Source organism: Equus przewalskii, chromosome 3 (assembly GCF_037783145.1).
Source record: "Equus przewalskii isolate Varuska chromosome 3, EquPr2, whole genome shotgun sequence".
Taxonomy (NCBI): domain Eukaryota; kingdom Metazoa; phylum Chordata; class Mammalia; order Perissodactyla; family Equidae; genus Equus; species Equus przewalskii.
Genome location: NC_091833.1, coordinates 103,118,609 through 103,140,918, shown reverse-complemented (window position 1 = coordinate 103,140,918; position 22,310 = coordinate 103,118,609). Strand labels below are relative to the sequence as shown.

The 22,310-nt window shown below is 40.2% G+C and overlaps 1 protein-coding gene across 8 annotated transcripts in view; it reads right to left on the bottom strand.

Annotated features, from left to right (window-relative positions):
* Nucleotides 1-22,310, bottom strand: part of KCNIP4 (potassium voltage-gated channel interacting protein 4) — a 1,058,546-nt gene that overhangs the window by 213,707 nt on the left and 822,529 nt on the right. The window contains exon 1 of one of the 8 annotated variants that reach the window (XM_070613074.1): nucleotides 8,154-8,985. The exons of 5 other annotated variants lie outside the window; for them this stretch is intronic. In XM_070613074.1, the coding sequence (XP_070469175.1) occupies nucleotides 8,154-8,265 (112 nt within the window). In that variant the 5' untranslated portion in view covers nucleotides 8,266-8,985. Of the gene's footprint in view, nucleotides 1-8,060; nucleotides 8,986-22,310 lie in introns of those variants that run through there. 2 more of the 8 variants (XM_070613078.1, XM_070613071.1) reach the window with 2 other exon arrangements.

Sequence of the window (22,310 nt, the reverse complement as noted above, 5' to 3'; positions counted from 1 at the left end):
ACACATTGTCCAAGACCATGTGGCCTGTGAATTGACTTCAGGGCTGTCTCACTTTAAAGAACATGATCTTACCCACTAGTTATGTATCTTTTATTTTCAAGAGAATCCAGAGTTAAGGTGATTTTATTTTTTTGAAATATTTATTGATTCCATGTATTTATTCTAAACCCAATGTAATGCAACACTCTGAGGACCAATTTAATTTGAAAAGGTGAACTATGTCTTTAACAAATCCACTAGATAAGTGTTTCCAAACTTAGTGAAAAGGAAATAATGCCACCTTATCCAAGAGGCAATGAAACCTCAAATGAAAATCAATAAGATGGGTGACCCAAACAGTCCACCCCCAGCACTGACTCATTCTTTGACAAAATCATGTGAATGGCTTAATTTATATAACAGTCCTCTAAGTTGGCCTAGAAATGTAGAATTAGGGGAAGGGAAGACCTTTTATTGAACAAACACCTACATGTTAATTCAAATCACTTGCTAATTTGGCAGATAATTCCATCAACCTAAAAAGAGGGACTGGACCTCCATCTGCTCAATGAAACTAAGGGCTCGAAAACTCTAGATAAGTTTCCAAAAGGCAGTATCTCACCAACCTGAGATCCTTTCTCAACAGATTCTTCTAAGGCCAACTCTAGTACAGGGGTTAGCGAATTACAGTGACAGGCCAAATCTAACCTGCTACCTGTTTTTATACCATCTTCAAGCTAAGCATTGTTTTACATTTACATTTATAATGGTTAAAAAATTAAAATAAATAATAAAGATATTTTGTGACACATAAAAATTGTAGGAAATTTAGATTTGTGTCCGTAAATAAAGTTTTTTTTTGAAAACAGCCACACCCATTTTTTTGTGTATCTTTTGTGCTACAACAGAAAAGTTGAATAGTTATAACAGCTTATATGGCCCAAAAAGCCTAAAATATTTACTGTAGAACAAGCTGGCTGACCACATTTCTAGAATAAAGTTCAACAGGTGCCAGGAAACTCAGTGAAGGACACATTGCAAACAATATAGGTTTGGCCTTTTGGATTTATTGCTTAACTCAGTGATTCTCTCAGTGTGGCCCCTAAACCATCAGAATCAGCCTAAATTGAGAAATCATTAGAAAGGCAAATTCTTAGACTTTAACCTAGATCTATTGAATCTGAAACTCCTAGGGCGAGACCCAGCAATCCGTGTTCTAACAAGTCATCTAGGTGATTCTGATACACATTAAAGTTTAACAACCCCTGACAGAACTCAAGGAATTTGAACATGTTATGTTATCCCAACATAATTACAAGAAAGGCATTTATTGGCTGCCAAGTATAGTCCAAGCACAGAGCTAGATATTTCTCTTATATTTTTGTATTCCCTACAACAATCTTGAAAGGTTAGGTTTATTAGTCTCATCTTACAGAGAAAGGAATTCAAACCCAGGAAGCTTAAGGAACTTGTTAAAAGTTACTGAATTAGGATTTAAACTCAGATCTGTCTGCTATATAGCCTATATACCTGCCCCTCACCTTACTCTGCCATCTCTCTTATCATGTGTGAGAGAAAGCAGCTCCTGACATCCTGAGGGAGCTGCCCTGGTTTATCAGCTAGGCTTTAGCATTCCCTTATTGAATATAAAAAATTTTACAGAATATTAACGTCAGATAAGACTGCTCTGTACTATGATTGGTCAAGACAAAAGCAAGACAACTCTGTAATCATATCTGAGAAGAGGCAAAAACATGATCTTTGTTTAAACCACAAAAATGACCAAATACCTTTCATCCTAGCTAATGCAGTTTGCTTCTTTGCCAATTACAGCTTTAGCTTCTGTCTGGTCTTCATTACTTGTAGATAAGATTTAAGATATCCAATCATGGAATTATCCTGACTTCTTGACTCCATCCAATCCAGAGCAAAGCTCTGCTTCCTAAATCGTAAATCCCCAACCCAAGCTCAAATCCTGCAAGTTCTTTCTGACACCCTGCTACTGAGATGCGCTATGGTTCTCCACGATGTGTCTTCTCCCACTCGGAAAGAGAAATGAAGCCAAATTGTTCAACTATAGGTATGCTCCTGGTGATCTTTGGTTGGAGGCCATTGAAATGTACACCCCTCCAACCTCATCCCTCCTCCCCATTAAGATTCCAGCTCTGGGCTCCCATGTGGGGTGGGGAATGTGTTCCTAAAGCAAGCAAAATTGAAAAATAGTAGCTCCCAAACCAGTCATTACCAAGCCCATTGCCAGGTCCAGAGCAAATACTTGGTATCTTAAATGGATTAACGAACTTTTAAGAACCAACCTGATCAGGAACAAGGACTTAAGGAAACTGCCTTTCTTTTAAAATTAAAGTTTGCATTCCTATTTTTAGCTTCCAATCTTTACCTCTCAGTCTTTTGGTCCCGCAACTCATCAGATTTCAAATGGTACCATCTTCTTACAGCCTGCCGTGAAGGCTTCCAACTGGGTGAGATGACTGTTTGAGTTTTCTAAAGTCCTTGTTCCCTCTCACCAGACACTTTCTAGTTGTGGATTACTTATTCATGAGCTGTTTGGTCTCTAACCAATTCAAAAACTTCTTAAGGACAGTAAAACGCCCTACGCCCTCTATTCTCCTTCACATAGTAGGTGCTTAATACACATTTGTTCAGCTTCACTTAGAAATCTAAGAGTTTTTTTTCCATTATCGAATTGAAAGAGCTGCTTCCCCAGCCAAGTCAGAGTCCATGGAAGCTGGGATTTTCAGCTCACCGCTGAATACGTCATTTGAAATTATTTGCCAGGGTCATGGGGTTCTGATGAACAGCTGCCCCAGAGGCCTTTGGTGTATGGGTATCTCTAATTTGCAGCAGGATTTTCATGTGAAATCTCACTAGCAGAAGAAAAAAAGAGATTAGAAAAACATTTTTAACTAATCAACAGTTTCCAGGCAAACTTGCAAGAGGCACTGGAGGATCTCAATTATGTAGCGAAAGTATAAGTGCACCGGCAGTTTTACTGTATGGGAGTAAATGGTGCTCGTGCCATAATTTTTTGAGTATCTTCTATATACCAAGCATTGTGCTAGACAGCAGGATAAGTATATAATTAAGGATAAGGAATAAAACTGTGTCAATTCCCCTTTACACTTTGTTGTTGTTCCAGGAATTCCACATTGTGTCCCACATCCTTGTGTCGGGACATGGTATTACTTTACCTGGTACCCAGCATGTAGAACTTGCACAGGCACCTTTCTGGCATATGAATTTGATAAACTCCTCTTCATCCATAAAAACCTAGCTAGAAGTCACTTCCTCCAGGGAGTCATCTCTAACCACTTCTATCTCTTCCCCTTGGCCTTAATTACTTTCCATTCTTCTTCTATATCTTAAACTCACTTGTATTGATCTATCTACCATAATGTATTGCATTCTCTTTGTTTATATTCCCCATCTTCTTGTATAACTGAGAGTTCCTTGAGGGTAGCCACTATCTTTAATTCTTCTTTGTATACCAGGCCTAGCAGAGTGCCTGGAATACTGTAGATAATTGAAAAATATTTTTAAATGCAAGCCATTGTTGAAACACAAATAGCAAAGTATTGGTAATTATTGAAGCTGGATAATGGGTACATGGAAGTTCATTATACCATTCTCTATACTTTTTGTGTATAAAATTTTCTAAAATGGAAAGTTCAAAATAATTAAAGACCTTGCAAGATGTCAGATATATCTATCAGAATTTTAAAGTTCTCAGCATAAATGGAGGTCCTTACGTCTATTTACGGCCTCTGTGTGCCTCATATTTATTTCTTTTCTTGTAAGAAACATACTTAAAGCTAAACAATGCTGCCCTGAAATAAAATACAATTGTGCCATTTTTGTATTTTACAAGATGATACAGACCAAGAATATTACATTAAACAGGAATTTCTGGAAAAACTACAAATTGCTACTTCACACTAAATGTTTTATTGAGGAGGGCAATCTATGGATTTTTGCCCTATCATCTCTCACCTAAATTGTTCCAGAAGCATAACAGGTACCTTTGCTTCTGCTCTCTTCCGTCTGAAGTCATCATCACCTACTCTGAGGTTGACCCACCAAAAACTCTGGTCTGCTGCCTTGCTCATGGCTTCCCTAAAGCTGAAGACTTAGAGTCCATGGCTCTTCACTGACTGGAGAAGACACGCACACTCTCAGTATTGCAGCCCAAGAGACCTCTTCAGCAACATCTCTCATTTCAACATTTTGATGTCCATGTGCTACAAGCCACTGCCCTTATCCAGGAAAACAATCTTCTGTCACTGCCTGAGGTCCTAGCTCTAGCTGTTTGCTCAGCCCCATCCTCCAATTTAGGAACTGCTTCTCACACTGTTAAGTCCTGTACAACTGTTTTTTCTCTATGAAACCTTTCCTTGAGCCCTTTCTGGAATGTACCACTCCATCTGTGCTTCTACAGGCCATTTCTTGGTCTTATGCCCAGCACTTATTTTCTCTGTCTAGTTTGGTAATTAGTTTCCTTTACCAGAATGCAAGCTTACTGAGGGTACATCCTTTTAATGTTCATCTTGTACCTCCCCACCATCTCTGTCAATGCCTAAAAGAGGACCCTGCACACAGTTAGTGTTCAATAAGACATTTATTACATGCTAAACTATGAAATGATGAGATTAATCTTGTGAGTGTTCTTCCTTGTTCCCCTCATTAATGAGTGGATATGTGTAAAACCTCAAATCATTATATTAAAATCCCATTAGTCATTTTAATCCTCTTTGCACATTGCTTTTGCTTCCTAAACCAAGAATTTCAACTGAAAGAGAATTATTTTTTGAAATAGGGATTTATCGAACTCAGAATCTAATTTAGATAGGAGGAGAAATGTTTCTCTCTACCTTTTTCTATCCAAGGCTAATTTTCACTAGCCATTGTAGATGATGGTATTAAGGTAACACTCCTTTATCCCAACTCTAATGTAGACCCTCTCATTCAAATAGACTTAGAACCACTTTCTAAGTTAATGGATGCACATAGTCTCACTGGAGAAAATACCCCACAGTGGTACCAATGAAGAATCATTGCCTCGTGAGGATAGTATAAAAGGTCAACATCGCCGAAAGGAAGCTTGCATTCTGCTCTGGGCCTCATCTTCACTTCTCCACCAAAAAGAATGGTTAATTCCCTGGCCTTATTCTGCGCCGTATTTTCTGGGTGGTACAGTCTCAGTGAAAAGTTTGGCAATCTACATTGGGATAACCCTTTTTGCCTCTTTATCATTTGCAGGTAGAAAGAATGAGGGACCCGATACCCTAATATTTTGTGGCTTGCTCTGTAGTTGCCTTTTTGTTTATTCCTCCAATTGGCTAGTGGTCAAAAAGCTTAAGTTCTGTTTCTGCTTGCACACTGCCATGGTCTGAGAAAACGTGGACAGGAGGTCTATGTGAGAATTCTCATCATCTTATTGTGTCTCATTGTTGGATTCTACTTGGACTAGCCATTCATTGCCACTAAATATAAGCTACAGATGGTCAAAATTCAGTGCAGATCTTAGAGGGAAAGGGGCTTAGGAGACCACTTGGCTTGCTTTTGTTCTAATTCTGCCTCTAATTTATGGCAAAGTGGGAAATCTGGTTTAGCTCACTTACATGGCATGCTTGGGTTGCACGCTTGGGTTGGGTCAAAGCTTTGTAGAAATTGTGTGGCTATTGTGTAATCTTATTTCCTATGAATATATTTCCATCAAATATCTCTGAGGGTGCTAATGGACAGTTCAGGACAAGATTCCGGAATTCAGGAAATTTCCCATGCATATTTGCATTAATTCCCTTTCCCACTATTAAGGAAGAGGAATAAATGAAAAGTGCATGGTGGTAAAAGCACTGTATGGGATTCAGTAGTCCTTGATTTTGATGCTAACTCTGCTCCCATTCAGTTTTGCCTTCTGATTCAGTTAACCTCTCCAGATTGCAGTTGTCTCCTATGTAAAATGAGATAGTTTGACTACACCAGAATTTCCTACCATGTACTTCAGAACAAAAAAGCACTGACTTGTCACATAAATATGAGTTACATCTCATGTATGATGGTAACCCACATCCTTGTATTTTAGCATCATCAAGGCTTATACATTGAATTCAAAGTTTGCCCAGCTGACTGGACATTTTCCATAATCTCTATAAATATGTAGGTACATCATCTATATAGATGTGTGTATAGAAATATAGATTCATATACAGATATGGATATTATTTGGAAATGAATATGGAGATCCAACCCGGAGAGACATTTCAGACTAGCTCAAAATTCTGAGTCTAGTTGCGGGAATCAGGTTTACAATTCTGCTTTTCTTGTTATTGGAACTCAAATTTGAAGTTTTCATTTGAAAACCTTCAACTTTAAGTGACATAAAGCAGGACATAAAGCATAAAAGCTGAGTCATTTGCAGGGCTCTTAAATGTTGAACTTTTGACTTTAAGTGGCTACATTTTCAACATTGGCAATAAAAGAACTGTGCGCTGTCTCATAGTGCTGTGAAAGTTGACTTTCTCTAATGCTTCCATGGTAGTTCTCCTTTAGACACTGTTTCATCTAGCTCTGAAACCGAGCCATCTTGAGTATGGTGCACTAAAGTGGAGGGCCATGGCTCAACCGAGTCCAAGGAACAAAAACTAATATGGAGATGAAACAGGAGCAAATTATTCGAATCACAGACATTGAAATGATCTTAGGCACCAACATTGGTGCCTCAAGGCAGAAATGTCAAAATAATGCAAGACTGTTGTGTAGCACTTGGAGAAGCTTATTTATGAATTGTTTTCCTTCTGGGAGTTAAATAAAATTAGTACATAACAGGAAAAAAGGAAGAAACTAATTTCTGAGATTTGTTTAATCTCATCATAATATTATTCTCATGTGTGCCTGAGCAGAACTCGTCACTGATTGAGAATATTTAAAAGAAGATTTTACAACTACATTAGAACTTACATTCTTACACTGGTCTAAACCTAATGGCCTAAACTCATACTGGTCTAAACTGGTTAGAATCTAATGAAGCCAGTTTGTAGAAAAAAGGACTTTCTGAAGATGAGATGCATTGACCATTATTAACATATTAACAGAAACAACCTGTATACTGGATGTAGTTTAGGATGATGTCATCTTAGTTCCTGTAGTTAGAAAGATTAGAAGCATGGGTAGGCTTAAATGTTTCCATTAACTTCCAACATTACGCACAACGTCATAAGTGAATATTCATAAATAACTTGGCAATAGAAGATTATGTACTTATCCAAAAGGAAAATTAGCAAATGTCTCGGGAACTCCATTCTTTCACTTGAGAAGAAAGGAGAGCTGGGATGTAGAATTGACATCAAATTTTTGAGGTTTAAATAATTCAAAGTATGTTATTTTAGTAGAAAAAATATTTCATAAAATATAACTCTATATTCAAACTGTTAAAGCAAAGTTAATCAACTTCTTTTTACTCTCCAGTCATTGAATAATAAAATTGATTTGGGTAGTACAATTTATGTCAGATGGATAAAATATTTATTGGTAGCAACAATGCTCTCCTGTGCATATGGGTTCCCACTCAAGAGGCAAATGAGCGAAGTGGCTCATTGGGAAATGTACTCAAAACACTTTTGCAAATTAAGTGTTCAAAACACATTTTTGTTAAGCATCCATTAACTCAATTTTAAACCAAAAGCTTATCCATTTTATATCATAATCAACAACCCAGCTCCACCCCCGTACCTCCTAACTAATGAGGCACACACAAATATTTCCCTCACGTATCAAGGTACTCCTCCAGAGGATGGAATTGCTAATGACATTAAGGCGTGGTAGCCAACATAAACTTGACAATCAAAAAAACAGCCTGCATTATCACCCCATGGTAGAGAGTCCTAACTTCCCATCTTGGAAATATATTTAACCCATATTATCACCCTAAACCCAAATAGATTTCAAATAGAAAGGTAACGGTACATTATCCCTTCTCTCCCAATATCAAATATCTGGGTAAACAGAAATGAACTGTCCAGTACTAGGCTGCTCTGTGTCAAGCATGCATATTTTAAAACTTTTACTTTGGGTATTAAGCCTCCTCAACTTCCGCAGCGTCTGTATCCAGTTCTGCACGAGACCTGACCAACAGCACAGACTGAGAGCGACCACTTTACCTTCCGAAAAATCAATCAGTCCCAGCAAATGAAGCAGCTTCAGAGATGCACATATAATCACAACAATACCCACTGTTTGCAGTCCTTCCGACTCCCACTCGAGAGTCAACATCCTTTAAGCTGGCAGAGCATCCCAGCCTCCGGACCCCTTTGGAGCGGAGGGAGTTAATCAGAAAATCCGAGCAATATCTGGCTTGGAACAAAGACTCGCGAGGGGGAAAAGTGAGCAGCTCCTCGCAGATGCACCGGGCAAAGCAGCGGCCCCCCGGAGTGAGGACCGACCTGGGCTGAAGTCCAGCCTCTCATGCTGATGCTGCCATTTGTCTGGTGGTGTCCCCCAACGACAGTGCACTGGCTTCGGGACTCTGCGCTGCAGCCAGCGAGTACTTAGACTTCAGAGCTGCGGGGGAAACATCTGTTGGAAAACTGGAGACTTTGCTGTGTCCGTGGAGAGAAGGGACACTCCCAGGAAACTTGCCCTAGAGAGCACCGCGCTGCTCCACCCGCTGACAACGGGAAACCAGGCTGGGCAGGGCTGTCTGCGCGCTAGTTTGCTGCCTGGGGAGCTTGCGAATGTCCCCTTTTTGCCATAGCAGCTGCTCTCTCCTCCTAGAGCTTGCGCTGCGAGACAGCTCAGCCCCCTCTCGGGATTCTAGGGAAAAAATCCGTGTTGGTGGCTAGTGCTTATAGCCTCTTTCAGAAAGCCCCTGTGGAAGCCCATGGGCAGCTTTTCTAGGGAGAAAAGTGCAGGAGCAAAAGATCTATGATTCATGGCTTTGTCAAGCGGGAGCATCCAAGCGAGCTCCCACCTGCCACTCCACTGGGGCTGTCTGGTTCCTGCTAACACATTGACAGCATTATCAGGGAGATTGATTTAGTCTTTATATTTACAAATATGGATGGATGCAGGGTAGGGCAGAGCAGAACCTTGTAAGAACACTGATGTTCAGTAACTGCCCCCTGGAGGGTGAGTACCTCTATCATCCTTCAAACTCTCACTTCAGCCTGTCTCAGAGCAAAGTTTCACAAACCTCCCTGATGATAAAAATCACCCCAGGTGCTTGTTAAAAACACTCTCTTGTGAAGAGTCTGATTCAGAAGATTCTGGAGTTTGTGTTCTTACACAAGAAGTTAGGTGAATCTTATCATCAGGGACACATTCTTCATGCTGTCCGGAAGGATCCTGTGGGGTGTTCTATTCTGGCAGCCTAGGCAGCTTGGTGGGAATGGTCATGGACTCTGGGTTATGCCAGGACCACACTGGCTTAATCACTCTGACAGTTACCTCCACTCTGCTAAGTTTGGTCCTATAGTACTGGTGAAGAGAATCAACTGGGACCCTGTATATGAAAGAGGTTTTATCTCTGGGAACTCCCTATGAAAAACAAGGGTTTATGACTAGTATCTTAAACCTGGGAGGGCATTTCCTGGTTCTGCTCTTTCCTTACTGTGTGATTTTTTTGCAAGACACTTAACCTCTCTGAAAACAGTTCCTATTGTGTGAAGTTGAGATTATAATACTTTCTTTAACGTCCCCCATTTAAAGAGAATTGTGAGAATTAAATGTGGTTGTAATAACAGCATTTACTGAGCATTTACTCTGTTTATCAATATTACAGTGATGTATCAACACTAACTCATCCCCACAGCTCTATGCGGTAGGCATTATGGTCATCTACATTTTATAGGCAAGAAAATTGAAGCATAAAGAGATCACCTTACCGACCAAAACTGGGGTGGGCACAGTGCTTGGTAGGCAATATTCATTCATTCATTCATTCGTTTGGTTATTCATTAACATTTGTAAAGTTGCTACTATGAGCTGTGACAGGTAGTTGAATGATAAAATGGCAAGTAATATTCAGCTCTATTCTTTGGGTTTAATAAGTTTAATAAAGTCTAATGTGACCAATAAATACACCAGCACTTGAACAGATGTCTCTATGGGGTGTAGTGGGAGCACAAGAAGGAAAAGTCAACTCCACCTGAGGAAAGATGGGTGGCAGTGACAGGAAGGAGGCTTTACAGAGCAGGTAACCATCAATAGTGACAGCTTTCATCATTATTAGAAATCATGTGTCATACACAGGCTTTGGAGAGATAGACCTGGGTTAAATCCTGGTTCTTTCACTTGCTTGCTGTGTGACCTTGGGGAAAGCACGCCATCTCTGACTCTCAGTTTTCTAAGTTCAAGATGAGAATGTGACTGCCTCCTTCTCATGGTTGGCGTGAGAGTTAACTGAGATTGTGGAGAGCTGAGCCCGGTGCCTGCTCAGCACATGGTAGCTGTGGGATTATGGCAGAAGTGCCCACTCTTAGAAGCTCTGCTGGGCCTAGATGGATAAAGTGACTTGGCTCTCCCCTCGTCCTGCCACTCCTCCCTGCTCCTGGGTCTAGTTCCAGTCTTTTTCCCAGATAGACTGCCTGATCACTCCAGCCCGCAGGACTTTTTTTTCTCCTCTGGGCATCAGGAATATACTTAGGTCACCAAGCTGGACCTTACAGTGATGCTTTGCATTTTGGATGATAATGTTTATGGGAGATATTTTTTTTTTTAAAAGATTTTATTTTTTCCTTTTTCTCCCCAAAGCCCCCCAGTACATAGTTGTATATTTCTCATTGTGGGTCCTTCTAGTTGTGGCATGTGGGACACTGCCTCAGCGTGGTCTGATGAGCAGTGCCATGTCCGCGCCCAGGATTCCAACCAACGAAACACTGGGATGCCTGCAGCGGAGCGCGCGAACTTAACCACTCGGCCACGGGGCCAGCCCCTATGGGAGATATTTTTATATCAATCTGCCCAACCACCTATTCATCTGAACATGTTGTGTTCAGTTGTGTCAGCAAGCCAGTGAAGGGAAGTAGTTCTCAGTAGTTGATGAGAAAAGAAATGTTTTAAGTAACCATTCTCTGAAATTCCTGCCAACGTTTGGCTATAGGATGTCCAAAGTTTTAAAAAAAAGTTACAGAAATTAATTAAGCGAAGTTAACTGTAACCATCTCTTTTAATCCTATACAATATCATATTACAGTTGAAAAAACTAAGGTACAGAGAGGTTAGTGACTTAACCAATGTCACAAAGCTAGAAAGCTATTGATCTAGAATTTAAACATTGCTTTTTCTGGCTCTCAATTTCATTATTCTCTGTTTATACACTTCAGCAGATTTCAGCAAATATTTGTCAATTGATTTTTTGATTTATAGAGCTAGGCAAAGTATTTTTAAATTGTCACATGTCATTTTCCAAGAAAGAAATCCTCACCATCTTAGAAACTCACATAAAGACCCACGGATATGATTTTGTTGATTCCAGGCAGGACTTCACTTCAGGACAACAGCATTCCCAGTGTAGAGTCCATCATCTGAGAGTCTTGGTGGTCCACCCCGCCTCTATCTACATTAGCTCCCTTTACCACTTGGTGTTCTGAGCTCTTTCTGTTGGCTCCAGCTACAGGATCTTCCAGCTCTTGAGGATGCCATGGGCTCTCTCACATGCACCCCCCACAGTAAGATTTGGTAAGGTAATAGTAATAGCAATAATGTAATAGTGTCGTCAACGAGTTTCCTGCCTCATCTGAGAAGTCTGGGGAATTAGGGCACACTTGGGGAAGATTGTTTTTCTAGGGCCATCTGAGAAGGAATATTTGGATACATATTATCTTAAAAAACAACTCCAGATTATGGCTCTATCATTTTGTTGCAGCAATTTGCCAGTCCCAACCCAGTTTGTTATATTAAAATATGCCCTGGTTTTCTTTCCTCATTCCTAGGCCCTCCCTTTTTTTCCCGTTGTAGCAAAGGTCTGTCTTCCATACCAAAGGAAAGGAATAAACTCACATTTCCTGCCCACTTATTCTAAGCCAGGTACCATACTATGTACTTCATATGTAAAATTTCATTTAATCTTATCCCAAATCAATTAGTTAGCTGTTATTGTCCCTATTTCAAAGAAAAATAAAAACCAAGGGTCGCTGAGATTATTTTCACAAAGTCACATTCAATAAAGCATACAATCAGGATTTATATCTAACTTACTCCAAAAATAATATCTGCTAACATTTATGGAGACTGTATAAGTGTCAGGCACTACTCTAAAATCTTCACACGTACTAGCTAATTGAATTCTTTCATAATTCCCTGAGATGCATATTATTACTCTGGTTTCTAGGAGAAAGTTCAGGCTTTAAAAGGTTAAGCGATTTGCCCGAGGTCTTGTAGAGAGTACTCGGCAGAGTTGAGATTTGAACTTGGGTATCCTGGCTGCCAGATTCTAGGCACTTCGCGATTTATCACTCGATTTTGGGCCTCTCTGCACCATGTCAAATGGTTCTTTAACTGGGTCTCTGGTAAGGGACTAAGAAGGGGAAATATTGCCAGAAACTCTTAGGAAAGTAAAAACACACTCCAAGGAGGCATGCCAAGTTGATTGACTAGTCCGAGAAAGAGAAAGGGTCAGTGAGTAGAGACATTCAATTTTCTTGCACTGATCTATTGTGATTCTTTAAATAACCTCAAATGGGATGATTTGCCTGAAACCTGAAACTGATCATTTCCTCCTCTTTGTTGTATCTTCAGTTTGAAATTTCACCAGGTGATGTTTCTTCATACTATTGACATTATATAAATATAAAAATAAATGTAACAAAGTTGAGAAAAATGTTAAAATTAGATAGATTTACCACCCTACCTATTGTCTCTCCAAAAATATAGATAGAATAACATATAGGATCTAGATAGAACGCATATAGGAACTAGTTAACTTAACTTAAATTAAAATTAAAATTATTGGTTTAAATTTGTATAAACTTTTAGAGATCAAATAATCCAATCATTTTATTTTACAGAGGTTTAAAAGAGAGATGGAGAGAGAAGAATTGACTTGTTCAAGGCCAAAGGACTTGGGAAGTGGACAAAGTTGGCTTGAATCCTCTGGTTTGTCATAATTCCTGAATTGTTAACTACAGGGGAAATCAGAATGATGCACTGAGAAGTTAAAAAGAAACTAAATTCTAAAAGAAACATTTTCTACTCCTAGTTAATAAGAGTTCAGAGAAGCAAGACGTCACTGTGGTTGGCATCATCTAGACGTTTCCATCGAAGAGAGAAGCCTAAGCTAGTTTTTAAAAATAAGCGAGGATAGGAGGAATGGCTTTCCTGGGAATGGAAAGGGGCACGTGCTAGGGCAGCATTCATGATGGTGACATAGCTGGATTGAGGCAGGAGAGAAAAACGGGGCTGGAATGTTGCTGGAAGAGGCCTTCTAACGTTGGGACTTGACAGAGCAAGTAACGAGGACACAGTTGGTGTGTGACCATTAGTGTCTCTTCTAATTTTAAGATTTTTCTCACCAAAATGATGAAAGCTATTTCCCCTCTGGTGCCTTCTATTCTACCCTCCACCCTTACCTCCACCAGAAAGTATCTCACATCCCTCTGTCTTTGGATTTCTCAATTACTTGGAAAGATCTCTATATGTTCTCCAGACAAGCTTTCCACTTAAACATGACAGGACATAAGCTATCTCACTCAGCTACAGGGCTTATTCTGAAAGGTTAATAAATGTGTCTGGAATGGAATTCCTTAAAATATGTATATGGTTGTCCATTAAACAATTAAGCATCCAGTGTTCTGGTTTGAGTGCTCTGTTAAATTTATAAGGTGGTAGTGATGAGGGGGAAATACCTTCCACTTTAGGGAACATTCAGCAACATTGCACTAATGTTATCTTGAAAGAGTTCTCAAGTATCTGATGACCAAAGCATGCGCAGGATGTAATCTTCATATAAACAAAATAGCAGATTATTTGGAAATGCAACTAGAAAACATTCATAAGAATAGAATCTTTCCCTATAATTTATGACTGTTTTTGCTTGCTTTAATTTCCTTTTCCTGGCTTTTCTGGCCTAAACTGAGTGGGTTCCTGGGTTCACCAATTTGATATGACATGTAATTTTGGCTGTCATGTCGCAATCCTTTTCATGGGCTCTCTCTCTCAAAACTGTCTACCACATATCACTACGATGGGCTGGCTTGAGAGAAATCATTATCAAGGATGATAATAATGATTATCCTTTTCTTTATTATAGTATAACTAGGATTACAATATTTTGAGCCCCTACTGTGTGATAGACAGTGTACTGTGTGCATTACATAAACTATCTCAGTGAATCATCACAACATTCTGATAAGATAGGAAATATCATTAACCCCATTTTACAGATGAGGACACTGAAATGCAAAAGTTAAGTAACTTGCCCAGATTGTGAAGGGATCAGAATATGCCACTCCAAAATATGCCACTTTGGCTTAAGGATTATAGTGAACTGAAGGCAACTGAGAATCAGTAAATGCAAGAAGAGTTCTCTGCCCTCCTCTTATCTACCTAAAAGAAGGCCATAAATTTTCCTTTGTGAAGCTGCCCTCCATCCCCCACCATCCTCTGCCAGGAGTCAGAGAGCAGCTCTTATCATCAGAGACAGAGAGTCGGCACGGAGATGAGTCTGTACAAACAGCTGTAACTAAAATAAGCCTCATCTTCTATCAGTTTCCCGCATGTATTTCCTAGTCACTTACCCACAATTTATCATCCCTTCAAGACAAAACTCTCTTTCCTTTGTTAAAATGGTATATAAGCCCCCAAGTCTAACTTCTTCTTTGAATTTCACTTCTTTTCTGTGAACTTCCATGCATATAAATATTAATAAAAACTGTACACTTTTTCTTCTGTTATTCTGTTGTTTGTTAGTCTAATTTGCAGACTGCAGTTATTGAACCTAAGAGGGTAGATGAAAAGTTTTTCCTCCCTGACAATTACGTGTCAGAAGTCAGGGAATTGGGAATTAACTTTAGGAATTCTCACTCAAGAGCCAGTGTTCCTACATCCCTGGGGAGATATGTGTAAAGATGGCTGTTTTTGTTTTGTTTTGCTTTTATTGTAGACCCATTAAACAAAGAGAAACAAAATTTAAAATGCAAATGGTCTCCAGAAAGGTAGCCTGTGGTGTGGCCATAACCTCATAGTGAAATGTAAATGTTTAGTTTCAAGTTCTTTCCTGGAAGCAAGATCAAAAGAGCAAAGAAAAAAGAAATGAGATAAGAGAAGGGGCTCAGGAGAGAAGGGGAGGAAGGAGAAAAGCTGAAGGGAGGAGAGAAGAGAGGAAGAAAAGGAAGGGGAAATGAGAGAGAGAAGCAGTCTTCTATGCAGGCCACTGTGACGGGCTCAAGAACACAAAGTGGCGGCCAGCCCTGGTGGCCTAGTGGTTAAGTTTGGCATGCTCAACTTCTGTGGCCTGGGTTCAGTTACCGGGCACAGACCTACACCACATGCCAGTGGCCATGCTGGTGCCAGCTCACATATGAAAAAAGAGGAAGATTTTCAACAGATATTAGCTCAGGGAAAATCTTCCACAGCAGAAAAAAAAAAAAAAAAAAAGAATATAAAGCTGAATGTGGCCTGTTTTCTGCTTGTAAGATTCTCAGAGACTTCAAGGGAGATAAGACCTAAAATAGGAGTAAAAAAGGCTATAGGAAAGGAATGAGCAAGGGGCTACCTCTCGCTGAGTTAGACCCACCTCCCTGGTCCATCTCTAGGGTCCTATAACTAGACATGCGGAGGATCTCTTCTACTCTGCCTTCTCAGCAATGGCTTCAAATGACCTTGGAAACAGAGCAGGTGGTTTTAAAAGTATGATGAATAGCATCTCTATGCATATTGCATTAGCCATAGCTGGGCCTCGGGTCCTGCTTTCAATGTTCCTAGGCCCCGTGATGCCTTCTCACTCACTTGGGACGGGGCCCCACTTGTCATAGATTTATCACTTCATTAGCTTGGTTCTCTCATTTCCTAGGCACAAGATTCCCACAGACTGACTCACGTGTTCTCAGCTGCACTGACACATTTTGTGCTGCACCTGAGTGAATCTCTTTGGTAAAAGGGACTAAGCTTTATTTGAAGGGAAAAAAAAAAGAGGCAAAGGAAAAATTTTCTTACTAACTCAGCTCCAAAAACAGGAGCCTGGAGAGCTGGAAAGGGAACCGTTTCTCTTCTGAGAATTCCATGGTTCCCAGAAGGTATAGTCAATTTGTGTTGTGGCTTGTCTTTGCTGAAGATTGCCTGTTTTCTATCATTACACTCATACTATGATACTGCTGAAATCAGTTAGTATTAGTTTCCTATTGCTGCTGTAACAAATTACCATAAAATTGGTAGCTTAAAACAATACAAATTTATTATCTTACAGCTCTGGAGGTCAGAAGTCTGAAATGGGTCCCATTAGGCTAAAATCAAGGTGTTGGCAAGGCTGTGTTCCTTCACCATGCTCTGGGAAAGAATCTTCTTCCTCGCCTTTTCCAGGTTCTAGGGCCTGCCTGCATTCCTTGACTAGTGGTCACCTTGATGTCCAATGTCAGAAATGGCCAGCTGAGTCTTTCCCAGGCAACATCATTCTGAACCTGACTCTTCTGCCTCTCTCTTTCACTTATCCTTATGATTCCACTATGCCTGCCTGGATAATCCAGGGTAATCTTCTTATTTTAAGGTTAGCTGACTAGCAACCTTCATTCCATCTGCAACTGTAATTACCTTTTCCATGTAATTTAGCATATCCATGAGTTCTGGGGATTAAAATGTGGATATCTTTGGGGGGCCATTATTCTGCCTACCACATAGTTATAATATACAAGTTACTTTTAACAGGAAATGCTCCTTTAAGTAAGAAAAGGAAAGCCAACCCTAAATTGAAACCTACAAATTCTATCTTTCATCAAGAGCAATCCGCTTGAGGTATGTGGGCATGAGTCTGTGTGTGTATGTGTTTAATCTACAGCAAAAGAAGCTTGTCTTTCAGAAAGAAAGGGCAGCTTTAATTAGTAGTCCTATCTCTGAACTTCCAATTTTCACTAAGAAAGGACTCTGAAGAAACTACATTTCAAAATATTAAAAAGGAACACCAAACAATTTAGAAGATATGAGCTAATGATCAGACTGAGGGACATTCTTCTTTCATTTTAGTGGTCAGAAGCAATTAGATGCAGAGCAGGTGTTTCCTGTGAGCCCTAGACTAAACTTGGAGCCAAAGGAGCTAGAACCCTGGAGTACAGAACTGGGATAATGTTCCTCTTTTACAGAATTTCCCGGAGGATCACAAAAGATAATGGAGGAGAAGGTGCTTCGTAAGTGGTGAAAAGTACTCACACAGAATGCTCTAATTAACTGGCCTGGACATCCTAGGATGGATAAGACCGGAAACAAACCAAGATCTGTAGCTACTGAGGTTTTAATTTTTACTTAAAGCTGTCAATTCTCTGGACATGAGCAAGTCACAGACCACGACTTTCAGAAATAGTGTTTACTGCGGTAACAAAACTTAGTAAATGAGAGACTTTCTCCTTTGAAGATTGTATGATGCTTTCTCCCTAGAAGACTGCATTTAAATGGGCTGGTGTCTTATACACTTGGGCTAAAAATCAGCTCTAACACTTTCCAAACACCGACGTTTATCCAGGATTTTGGTGTAATTTTATGTGTATTTGCACTTTCACAGATTTTGTCTCACTTATTCCTTACATTTGTCCATTTTAAAAATGAGAAAATTAGGGTAATGAGAGTTTGCCTTATTGAAGGTCAAAAACAGCAGCAAAACTGGGTTTTAAAACCAGGTATTCTGGCTCCATACCAGTTTTGGGGTTTTTGCTTCTTTAATACTTACAGAATGCTTTTTCTGTGTTGGGTACTGTGGTAATGATGCCGATTTAACAAAGGTTGACACGAGGGAAGCCATATTGTAGAAAAGAAAACATATTGAAACTCTGAGTGACCTCTGATCAACTAACTCAGACATGCTCTGTCAATTTTATGGCCCCTCCCAGCTGCTATAAGTTGATAACTTTATTCTTTTAAGTTCCTTAGGAATGTGATGACCCTGAGGCAGAGAGTCTATGCTGAGAGTCATCATCAATGACAACTGAAAGATCAGGGTACAGAGTGTTGCTCCAGTCTCTGATGCATATCCAGTAAAACAAAAAATTATCAGGAACTAAGACCAGATGCCTCTCCCACCCAGAGACCAGCCCCTTATATTCTGGCCTGTAGTCTTTGTTCTGTAAGATGGTTCTTTCAGACTTTAGTCAGCCAACTTCCCCCTTGCTAGCAAGCTGTAATAAAACACATTCTCTCCTACCAACTTGCCTCTCAACTATTGGCATGTCTTGCAGCAGGCAGACCACTCCTCCCCACCCCTTGGGTGACAACAGTAAGTGCTTTATATTGGTGATAATAAAAGTGCATACATTGTTGTCAGGAGCAATAAATGAGTTAGTACGCAGTACAGTTAAAGCATTCTGGGCTTTGATGAGCACACAGCAAGTACTCTCTTTATAAGAGTAATTATTAGTGATTCTTCACAAACCATCTCTGAGGTATTTCTATTATTATGCCCATTTGATAAATGACAAAACTGCAATTCAAAATGGTTAAGACTCTTAACCACTTTTCCTGGTATGTGACCAAGCAAACCTTGAAACCCTGTCCTCATTCACACCAGCCAGCCTCACATTGCCTTTCAGTGCTTGGTTCTCTGAAACATAGCCACTCTTAGTCACTCAGTTAGTCCTAGGCTTCCAAGCAAGACAGAGTGTAAACAAACTGAGCTGCATAATTGTTTAATCTATGTGGAAAACTCCTTGGAGTTCAGATACCTTCGCTCAGTGATCGTTTCTTTAAGAATTTTAAACTTTGTGTAACTTCTCACTTCACTTTATTCATTCATTCTTCAAAAAATAGTCACTGATTATGTGCCATGCAAAATATGCAAGGGACTGTGGGGGTTAAATATCTTGAAGAAGCTTACAGTCTAGAAGGGGAAGTAAGGAATGCACGTAAATCACCAAATCCAAGGAAAAAGACTAGTGGCCATGAGAAAGTGTGTTTAAAGTGCAGCGGGAGTTCAGAGGAGGGAGAAGAGAAGGAAATAAGAGTGTGGAGGTCCATTAGGGAGTGCTTTATGGAATCTGAGTTTGACCATTCATAGTAGTTCAATCATTCCTTCAAGGAGTCAATAAGGACATTTGTTGAGTGTCTACTATGTGCTAAAATATGTAAGATTCCTCAATATAAACCCATCAACAAATCCTGTTGGTTCCACCTCCAAAATGTAACCTCTATCTGACTAATTCTTATGAAGTCTACTAATATAGCCCTGGACTCAAGCCACCATGCAACAAGCTCCCATCTGATGTTCCTGTTTTCACTCTCACACCTCCACAGTCTGTTTACACAGCAGCCAGATGAAAGACTGCATTTTCCATATAACTTCCCTGCTTGTGGCCTTCCAATCATTAACTGTTACATTCGGGATAAGATTCAAACTCTTCACCATGTCCTGGCCTCTTTTTGATCTCAACTGAGGCTCGCTTCAGCCTCCAGCCCCTCCTCCCACAATCACAGACCTCTTCCTACATGGGCTTTCAAGTTTTTGAATAAACCAAGATTATTCTTGCCTGAGGTCTTTGTGCTTCATGATCCTTCTGTGTGGAATGTTCTTTCCCTCAAGGCTGTCTCCTTATTTCTCCCTCTTTCTCATCACTCAGTTCTTGGTTCAAATGCTGTCTTCTCAGACAGGCCTTCTCTGACCACCCTATTAGGCATATTCTGTCTCCTGTTACCACTGCCCATCACTCTCTATCACTTGCTCTTTTATTTTCTCCTTAGCACTCACCATTCTCCCTGAACTTATTGTTTTGTTTTTTTTTTCCCTGAGGAAGATTTGCCCTGAGCTAACATCTGTTGCCAATCTTCTTCTTTTTGCTTGAGGAAGATTCGCCCTGAGCTAACAACTGTGTTAATCTTCCTCTATTTTGTATGTGGGTCACCACCACAGCATGGCTGCTGACGAGTGGTGTAGGTCCACACCCAAGAACCAAACCCAGGCTGCCAAAGTGGCGCCCATCAAACTTAACCACTAGGCCATGGTGCTGGACCCTCCTAGATCTTATTCTTTTTAACATGTTTGTTAGCCCATTCATTTCCTATCTTTTTCCACCCATATAGAATGCTCCTGTCAAGGTCCTTTACTAACCTATTTGTCACATTATCTTCAGCACCTAGAAGAATGTTTAGCACTCTTCTTGGTTATAGGCTTGTCATAACTATTTGTTGAGTGAATGAATGACATAAAACAGAGTTCTTGCTTCATGCAGGAATTTTAAACCACATCAACTGCCTCAGCAATGGTCATAATTAGAGATTAGCAACTAACTTCACTTTATAGTACAGCAGGTTCAAGATAGAATTTATCAAACTGGAAATGTGGGAGAAGCCTGACTATGAAGAGTGACAAGTATCTATAAGAGAGTTGAATGATGAGAATCTAATGAACATTTCTGGGCAGTGGAGTGGCATGATCATAGCAGTGTCCTGTTTACTTCATCTAGCAATAAGAATTCCAAAAGGAACCACAGCAATGAAAGAAAAGATAAGAAAACTGGAGACAGGAAGACCACAGAATAGGCTACTGCAACCATCTAAGTCAGAGGTCCTATGAGTGGGCAGAAAGGGATTGGCACCGACACTAGCAAAAAAGGAGAGCTGAACCTGGCAGAGCAGTATGAAGCAGAGACCGAGGACAGGAGTCATCAAAGGTGATCTGAACTGGTTGTGAAATATGAAACATTTATTTGTCAACATTTTGCAGGCTTTGACTAATGAAAAAATAAAAAAGATGGTGAAAATGCATTGAAAGGATGCTAGCAAAACTCATGAACTTGAAAGAAAGAACTGAAAAATCAAGAGTTAGGAAGTGACAGAAAGAAGGCAGCTATGGGTGGCCTGCAGTAGTAGTTTGTGGACCTCTACTTAGAAGGCTATTCTTAACATGTCTCTTCTCCAGGCACTTTTAACCATGGAATCTATTCATGGCCAAATTTCAAACTTCAAAAAGGGAGATCCTGCTTGGCCCACCTTGGGTCAGGCAAATAAACCTGGATCAACCAGTTACAACCAGGAGGCAGTTCACCTAGTGAAGAAGAGCACTGCAGACCCACTCCTGTGGTGTTCGGTCCTTTCAGGAGAAAGGAAACTCATGAGGGTCCAGACAACCACCTCAAGTCATCCCTGGGGAAATTGGAAACAGGAATATGTAGGGAGGCGAAAATAACAAATTTTAGTAGAGTTGCATTTGAGTAACCAGCAGGGAATCCAAGTAGAGCTTCTGAGTTGACAACTTAAAATGTGAAGCTATACCTTGGGAGAGAAGCCAGAGCTAGAGATAAAAATCTGGGGCTCATCCATATAGAGGTGATAGTTGAAGTGACAAGAGTGAATGAGATATTCACGGAAGCAAGATGTATAGAGAGAGACAGACAAGAGTAAGAAACCGATGTTCTATGAGGAAGAGGAACCAAGTATGCCAGAACAAGAGTGGTGAGAGAGATCTAAGGAGGCCTTAGAAAGTAATATTTTCATGGGAGTCAAGAGAAAAGAGAGTTTCAAGGAGAGGCTAGACCATTGCATTAAATATGGAAACCTGCTCATTCTTCGAGTTAAAGGGTGGTCCTAGCACAAATTAGTTTGAGGCCGGTCAAAGTGCAAGTGTGTGTATATGTGTGTGTATGGGGAGGGTGTTTGTAGGAGTGTGTACATATGTAGAGGACTGGTGTGCAGCAGTGAAAGGAGAAAGATAATGTTTAAAGGGATTTTTGACTGTGATTCTTATGCTTTTCCATTCAATCCAAGATAATTCTACAATTATTACTAACCATTCTATATGTACCCAACATTGACACAGGTGATGGGGATACCATATGTACAAATGAGCTACTCTTGCCCTCTTGGAGCCTACAGTCCAATGGAGAATGCAGAAAAGTAAGTAGACAGTTATTAAATACTGTAGTGAGAGCAATGGTGGTTCATCATGGGAGCTCATTAGACAGACACTTGATCTATACTTGAAACAGGACAGGCTAGCTGGGAAAAGAGATATCATCTGAGCTAAGATCTCAAAGATAAGGAGGGTCAGAAAGAGAGGAGGAAAATGTGTTACTGGTTGAAGGAACAGTAGGTGAAATGTCTTAGACGTGGGCAAGAGCTCAGTGCCCTGAGTGAGTTTGTTTGGGCGGGAGTACCACAGAGTGGATGAGTTGGATGGGAATAAGTTGTATTTC